Below are 8,200 nucleotides of genomic sequence, written 5' to 3'. Positions count from 1 at the left end.
TTGTGTGTGTGTGTGTGTGTGTGTGTGTGTGTGTGTGTGTGTGTCCTGCCTGTTTCATTTACATAACTATTGCATTTCCCACCAGCTAAAACCGTTTAGATGTAGCCATGTGCATATATAACCATTCTGATAATTACTTCGTATTCTGAGCAGAGATTTTAGTTTTAATATTGAACAGGGTACATTCTTAAATTACTGTTTTGCATTTTTCAGCAAATAATTTTGACTCTATTCTGTTTTGTCGTTTAGCAGTTTTTGTTTGAATGCACTGGGAAGAATCTGCATTAGTGAAACATTTCTCTTGCTTTTGCTTTCATACCATCTTTGATTACCTTAATATGTTTGTACTTTTCATTACAGTTTTCTTGTCCTGTCCTTGTACTTAAAATGCAGTCGTAGAAAACACATTAATCAAAGCAGCACATGCTGGATCAGTCTTGAATCCTTTAATAATTATGGAGTCTGAAATGCTGCTTAAAATTCATTCACGTTTGCTGTGAAACATTTACCAAAATGACATTGTAATGGTTGTGATATTGTAAATTGTTTGAAATTTATAGACCCATTGAAACTACTTGATTATAGTCATCTCATTTTCCCGGTATTTTTTTTTCCCCCTTGCCTTGCTGCCGGTGGAATAACTGAATGTCTTGGGGCCCCTCCACATACACCCACAAATAGTGGATAGCTTTTAAAAAAAGAAAGCATTGCCTCAGAGATCCTCAGAGATTTATTTTATTTTATTTTATTGCTTTAAGTTATATTTTTGTTTTATTTTTAATGCTGCTTTAAAAAAGAAAGTTTTGATATGCAGATGCACGTCACAGAGAACTGGTACAGGCCTGGTTGAAATGCGTTAGTAGTGTATTGTCGCCATTTCCAAGAGACACCGTTTCACAGATCTAATATACTCATACACATGCATCTGTTTATGTTTGCAGACATAACCGACTGTGTGTGAACTTTGTGTTTTTGACACAACCGACATGAAAGAGCCAGCTTTCTGTGAGCGCGCTTTTTGTGCGTGCAGTCAGAAAATCATATATCAAAAGTTCAAACTGACAAAACGTTTTAAATTCATACAAAGAATAAACTTTTCATGCTGACGAAGAACTGCAACGTCATGTGAGCACGAGCGTGAAAGAGATACTAATCAAAACTAAACCGAAGTTTTGTTAATTGTTGCTGTAGTAACTGAGGCACAAGCTGTGAAAAGCACAGCCCTTTTCTGAAAGGGTCATTTGCATTTAAAGAGACAACAACATATTTTTGCTTCTGTTGTGTATTTTAAGCTGAAGCTTCAGACACATTCTGGGCACACCTGAAACTTACATCTTGTAAATCGGGCATAATAGGACCCATTTAAGTACATTTTTTTTTTTGTCCAAAATTTGAAGTAAAATTTTTATCGTCCTCTTTAGCAGTGCAGCAAAATAGAAACTGTTAAAAATAGAAAACAATTTTTATTGCCTCCCAATGCTAAATTAACGTGTTTCAACAACTTTCATATTACATTACTTAATAATATAGCTAACTTTTTCAATTATTCAAGTACTTATCTTAGTTAAAAAAAACATTCATAATATAATATAATATAATATAAATGTTAACATGGGCATGTGGTTTTTTTTTTTTTTTTTTTACATAAGTGTCTGACATTTATATTATCACTCAATATATTGTCTGTTTGCTGCTCTACTCAGACTAAAGTGTTCTGCGTCTCTGACAGTGTCACTGCATCTGCAGCTCTCTTCCTCACATTAATATGGGGGAGAGGCAGCAGTAGCGTGATGAAGGAGAGAAGCGTTTGAGGCTACAGCCCAGAGAGGACAGGGCTGTCTGCTCCCCTGTTTGGATGGTATAATTACATAATATGTACGACATGAGCTAATTTCCCAGTGTGTTTCATTACTGAGTTTTAGAGTAATAACAGTGTTGCTTAATTTGTGCCTTTCTTTTGAAGCATTTATTGTGCTTGATTAAAATTAATTTCTACATGTTTTTAAGTTGGTGAAACAAATTATATTTTGAAGGCTTTTGGTGAAGATGTTCTTGTAGTCTTCTTCGGCTGTGTGTGGGTCAGATACTTAAAAACAAACTTTATAATACTGCCAAGCATAGTAACCTCAGAGGCAACTATTTCAGAGTGAGATGAGCAGGTCTTTTTTTAAGTTATTTTCTTTTCATGTGCTCATTCAATATTAAGGTGTCTGATCTTTGCCTTTCAGAGCACCGAGATCAGTCCTGCCAGCAGCCTTCACTCTCTACCCATAAGCCCCTGCAGTGAGAAATCACTCCCCTTTAAGGTAATTGTCCACATTCAGTGTTGTCAAAATGTGTTTCTTTTCTATTAATATCGTGGATGAACACTTTCTTTGCTGCTAAGGTATCATTGTCGGGTCACACTTTAATTTAAAAAGCTCGCTTTCATTTTTTTTTCTCCCTCCCTGAAGATTTCAAAGCCTGTAGATCAAACATAACGACGGCGCTAAACGACTGCATTGAGACAGAGGTCTCTCCATTTTTATGCAGTTAATTTTCTAACTCCATTGTGCCTCTCCTAAACCCACTCTGCTCTTTTCATTCAGGCTTCTCTCTCTGATAGAGTTTGAGTTACATTTTTCTCCACCATCAATAACATTTTCCCACTATCTTGATGAGATTATTTGGTTGTGTGCCCTAATCTTGCTTGGACTGTCATAGGGAAAGGTTTATGATTTTGTATGAGGAGCTTTTGCTTGGTAGAAGAGAATTTCGTTTTTCATCAGGACTTTTTTTTTTTTCGGCTCAAAAATACTGTGAAATGGAAACGAGGTCTGCGTCTTTCTCTGTCCTCCTTACTGACCTACATGGAGTGCTAACAGAAGCGAAGGTTGCGGCAGCGAATCACGTGACATTCCGGCTCATCCGTAGCCTAGCGCCACGCAGCGGGAGATGCTTAGAATAGGACCCCATGCATTCTGACATTGTGTTCAACTGACAGGAGAGGGGTGGGACTCGTCCTGATTCATTCCGTAAAAAAAAAAAGGAAAATATTCCCCGTTTTAAAAATAAAGCCCTAGAACCCACCTGAGACGGAACCGTGTCACTTCACGTCCTACTTTTAACAGAAAACTTCTCTCACCAAACATTTGTTATCCCCACCTTCTTAATAATTAGAGCCTGCGGATAGCGTTCTCCTGCGGAGAGAGCGTGGCGTCGGTTAGGGGAATAATGGAGCCTCTTGCTCTGCACCCTGGGAAATGAGCTTGGACTGGGGTTCCAAAGTCATTCGTCCTGGTGTCCCTGTCAACTGCGCATTAATAACTCCTTGTTAAGCGGGTGTAGTTGAGCCCCCACTCTGAGGGTGTCCTGTTTGAAGTTTATAACACCACAAACCTCCTTATACAGGAATAAATGAGGACATCTATCACATTTACTCCCTTTTATGCCTACCTTCAAAGTACATCAGTGAAATACTCTGCACTTCTCTAATCTTGTACCATTCTTGGTAATGAAACTGCCAGGTAGGGCTGAGCGATAATGGCTAAAAAATTATCCTTTGTATTTTTTTTCTCCTTTTATTCAGCCTTTTGATGACATAAATATATAATGACATACACTACCAATCCAAAGTTTGGGGTCAGTAAGAATATATATATTTTTTTTTTTACATTTTTGAAAGAAATCTCACTAAGGCTCCATTTAGTTGAACATACAGTACAAATGGTAATATTGTGAAAAATGATTACCATTTAAAATAAGTCTTATCTATTTTAATAGATTTTAAAATATAATTTATTGCTGTGATGGCAAAGCTGAATTTTCATGCAGCCATTACTCAAGTCTTCAGTGTCATGATCTTTCAGAAATCATTCAGATATGCTGATGAAATCATCATCAATGCTCAACAATCATTTCCTATTATTATTAATGTTGAAATCACTTCTTAATATTTTTTCATACTTTTTTCATACCAATTTAATGACTCCTTGCTGAATAAAAGTATTAATTTCCTTCTTACTGACCACAAATCTTTAAATGTTAGTGTGTGTATATCACCTTATAATATCTTGGTTTATTTTTTCCATCTGGTGGAATTATATTTTTAACCACACAGCCATGGTAGCCAATGAGATTCAGAGTAAGGTAAAATACAAAATAATAATAATAATAATAATAATTGAACATAATTTAAGCATTTTCCCTTCACATTCTTCAGTAAATTAAATTGAGAAAAAATTATATTTAATTATTTATTTAGTTAGAACCAATAATAAAAAAAAGGTTCCAGCATTATCAGATGGACAACAATATTGTATATACTGTAGAAATAAACGCCAATATTTACCTACATACACTGTATATTTTTACTAAAGCATTTAATTTGAATTGAACTGAATTGATTCACAGAAATGTATTGAATGTAGTGTAGGAGCTCTAACATAATTCTGCCATGCACTGAAGGTTAAGTTAGACACTATTGAAATATCTCTGTCTCAGGAAAGGATTGCAAAACTAACCTAATGATGTGCTCTTTAGCAGAGCGAATATTCGATATATATCAGCCAGACCCACCACTAGGATATTTGCAGCATTAAAGGAGACTGATAAACAGAATGCTCACTGCATTCTTGGTGACAAAGCATTATTTCTTTGACTGCATCGATTGCTGCAATGTTAAGTGTTGCCTTTTATGATCAGGGCTCTGTGATAGTAGGACATTCTCATTTATTAGGTCCTTCGTCCTCTTCTTGCCTCAAGTATTTAATCTAGGACAGACAGATGGAGGAGCCACTCAAATGCAGCTTTACAGCACGGGGTAGAGACCCAGCTCTCTGTCCTGTGTGTTGTGTATCCGTGTGTGCGTATGCAACTGTGACCAAACGCCTCTCTATGGCACTGCACAGATAAAGTGCCTCTTGTTAAACCTCTATAATTAAGATATAATTAAATATTCCCCACAGGCAGGCATTTGGAGGAGGTTACATTCTGCCTGTTTGCTGCATACATTGCTCAGGACATGACCTTTTTTTAATTATGAATAATTGATTTTTAAATACTTTATTATTTTATGCACGCTACAACGTTTGGTGTCAGTAAGTTTTATTTAAATAATATTAATTTAATAATGTATTTTAATATAAAAAAAAATGATAGAAAACAGGTATTTAAATATTTCACAATATTTACTGTATTTTTGATAAACCTAAACTGGGTGAGAAAACCTAGAGCTATTCAGCCAAGAATAACAACTAAGTTAGCTAAAAAACAATAAAAAAAAAAAAAAAAGCCCAGAACTTCTGACTGATGACACAAACAATGTTAACCATTTGTACATTCTCTAACACACATATTTTATATTCACAATTCATTTAAAAACCTCTGGTGTGTAAAAATAGTAAATATCATCATGTCCTCCTGTTTTTTTACTCTAAAAAAAGGTATAGGAGCATTAATTCGTGCGCTGCGCTCACAAACGCTGCTCAGGCATTACAGGCAAGATGAAATGAAAATGACATCCATAATTTTCTGAAGACAGTCGGTTTCCAGAAATACAGTGATATAAAAACACCCGCACCGGGTTTCGACTTTGACACATGCAGTGCTCACGTTTATTCAACGAAGTCAAAGCCTTTTGGAAAATCTATTTGTGGCGGTGAGTTTTGATATGAAATAAATCAATGTACGGGAAACACAAATAATAAAAATTAAAATGAAACTTACCTGCTTGAACTCTTTCATTTGATCTGGGTGTCTTTAAAGTGTTTTGTTAGATTGTTTTCCTCATTTTGAGGTCGCCATGTCTCAGTGCTTTTATGAAGAGAAGCGCATCTGCGCACATTTCTGATAGCGCATCAAGAACCGGGTTGACCGGGTACTTGGTACCACCGGTATTAAAAAAACCTGGTACCGTAACGTTTTAATTTTTTTAGTACCGACTTGGTACCGAAGTACCGGGTCTTTTGACAACACTATTTGAAAGTGATCACAACGATATCGTTCCTCTGTATCGTTATAGTTATAGTTGTGGTGTGAACTATGCTATTCTTTAATATTGAGAACGATTTTTAGAACTATATCTTTATCGTTATCTTTATAGTTATCGTGCTTGGTGTGAACGGGCCTTAAGAGCTGACTTTCAAAAACATAAAAAAATCTTATCGACCCTAAACTTTTGAGTGGAAGTGTATATTCATACAGTACAGTTCAAATGTTTGGCATCATAAAGACATGTTTGTATTGCTGAAAGAAACTAATGCTTCTGTTCAGCCAATGCAGCATTTAATCTTAATAAATACAGTCTAAAGTACATTTTGGTATTTGAGACACTGTTGCAAATGTTTGTGCTGCTTAATGAAGTGTGGAAATTGCACAGTATCTTTCCTGCAAGTGTACACTATCTCAAAAGTATACTCTTGCAAGTCAAATGTTGGTTTTAAAACAAAAATACATATCGCTAGACATTTAGATGAACACCGTTTCATGCACTGCTGTCTCAACAGAAGAAAACAGACTGTATCTAACCAGAACAAAGATAGAAGTGAATGGCCCTTCTTCACGGCAAGAAGAGGACAAGTACATCAGAGTCTCTAGTTTGGAAAACAAACCCCTCCCTGGTGCTCAGCTGGATGCTTCATTGAACACCAGCTTCAATTGTAAGAGTGAATACAAGACTCTTAGATGCTACTCGCCTTTAGTTTCAAAGAAAAAAAAATCTGAAACTGGCAAATAAGAAGAAAAAAGTAGATTGGGCAACAGATATAAAGATATAATGGTAAACCGTTAGAAAGGTTCTGCTGGAAGAAAGAATGGTATGAAACCTCACCTGAATCTCTGACTGTTAAAAGACTGAAGTTCTCTGCCTTTGCTGCAAGTGGAAGATCATTTGAAGACCAGAAGCTAGATTCACGAAACATTCCTTAACTGATAGTTCACCCAAAAATGAAAAGTGAATGAAAGGACAGAAGGGCTGCGGAGTACAAGAAAAAAATATTTTGAGGAAGCAAGGAACCAAGCAGTTGACAGTAGCCATTGACTTACATAGAATGAAAAAAAAAAAACTGTGGAAGTCAATGGCTACCATCAGCTGTTTAGCTTCTTCAAAATATCTTTTGTGCTCAGCAGAAGAAAAAAACGTATACAGGTTTGGAACAACTTGAGGGTGAGCAAATGATGACAGAATTGTCATTTTTGGGTGAACTATCCATTCAAGAATAAATTTAATTTCAGTTTCATTAACTATTATTATAACTTATAACTTGGGAATAAAGTTAAGGAAATTTGTATTCCCAAAACATTTCGTAAGAATGTTCTAACTTTTTTTTCTTAAGATTGTGCTGAAGGCAAAACTTGAAGAATTTTGATTTGGAAATGTTTGACACATTAAAAAAGTGCTGAACTCCTAATGTCAGACTCTGGGCCAGGTTTTGTGTGTGTCTTTGCTCCCTGTGTGCTCCGTCATCCAGTTTCTCTGTCTCGTGTTTTGAATTAATTGTTCCCAGGTGTTTCCTATGTTGATTGTCCTATGAGTTCCAGGTGTCCCTTGTCTTCCCCTCATCAGTTCCTGTGCATTTAAAGAGTGTTCTAGTTCTTGTCATTGGTCAGTCGTTAAACGTCATACTGTCATCCTGATGTGTCGAGTCCTGTGATCCCAAGCCTTTGTTCAATAAACCCTTTTGAGTTACTTTACTCCGTGTCTCCTCGCTCCTTCGTTCCCGTGTACCTCGTGTGTGTGAACTGTGACAGAATGACTGACCAAAACAGTAAGCGGCGCTCCTTCACCCGTGTTTTATTTTCATTTTTGAACAGTCTTTGGTTTTCCTTTTTCTCCCCCATTTGTCTCCGCGGATGGAAGACCCAACTGTTAAGCGTGCCGGCCGCGCCGTTGTCATGCCCGCCAGCTGCGGCTCACCTCAGCCCGCTGGCCGCGCCGAAGACAAGCCTGCCGGACGCTCAGAACTAGCCGCGCCAAGTCAAGTTCGCCGGCCCCGCATATGGCAAGCCCTCCGGACATTAATGTGGCAAGCCCGCCGGCGGTTCCTAGGTCAAGCCCGCCAGCCGGGGCTATCTCCAGCCCGCTGACCAGGCCGATGGCAGGCCTGTCAGCCGGGGCTATCTCCAGCCCGCTGGCCACGCATATGGCAAGCCCACCGGACATTAATGTGGCAAGCCCGACGGAGGTTACTATTTCAAGCCCGCCATCCGTGGCTATCTCCAC

At 37.5% G+C, this 8,200-nt stretch overlaps 1 protein-coding gene across 2 annotated transcripts in view; it reads left to right on the top strand.

Annotated features, from left to right (window-relative positions):
- Window positions 1-8,200, top strand: part of LOC107669653 (serine-rich coiled-coil domain-containing protein 1-like) — a 43,093-nt gene that overhangs the window by 31,888 nt on the left and 3,005 nt on the right. For both annotated transcript variants that reach the window (XM_016461980.1, XM_016461979.1), the window contains one exon: window positions 2,229-2,306. In XM_016461980.1, the coding sequence (XP_016317466.1) occupies window positions 2,229-2,306 (78 nt within the window). The remainder of the gene's footprint in view (window positions 1-2,228; window positions 2,307-8,200) is intronic.

This window comes from Sinocyclocheilus anshuiensis, unplaced genomic scaffold, assembly GCF_001515605.1.
Source record: "Sinocyclocheilus anshuiensis isolate Anshui unplaced genomic scaffold, SAMN03320099.WGS_v1.1 scaffold80, whole genome shotgun sequence".
Classification (NCBI taxonomy): domain Eukaryota; kingdom Metazoa; phylum Chordata; class Actinopteri; order Cypriniformes; family Cyprinidae; genus Sinocyclocheilus; species Sinocyclocheilus anshuiensis.
This window is presented reverse-complemented; position numbering and strand designations above follow the sequence as displayed.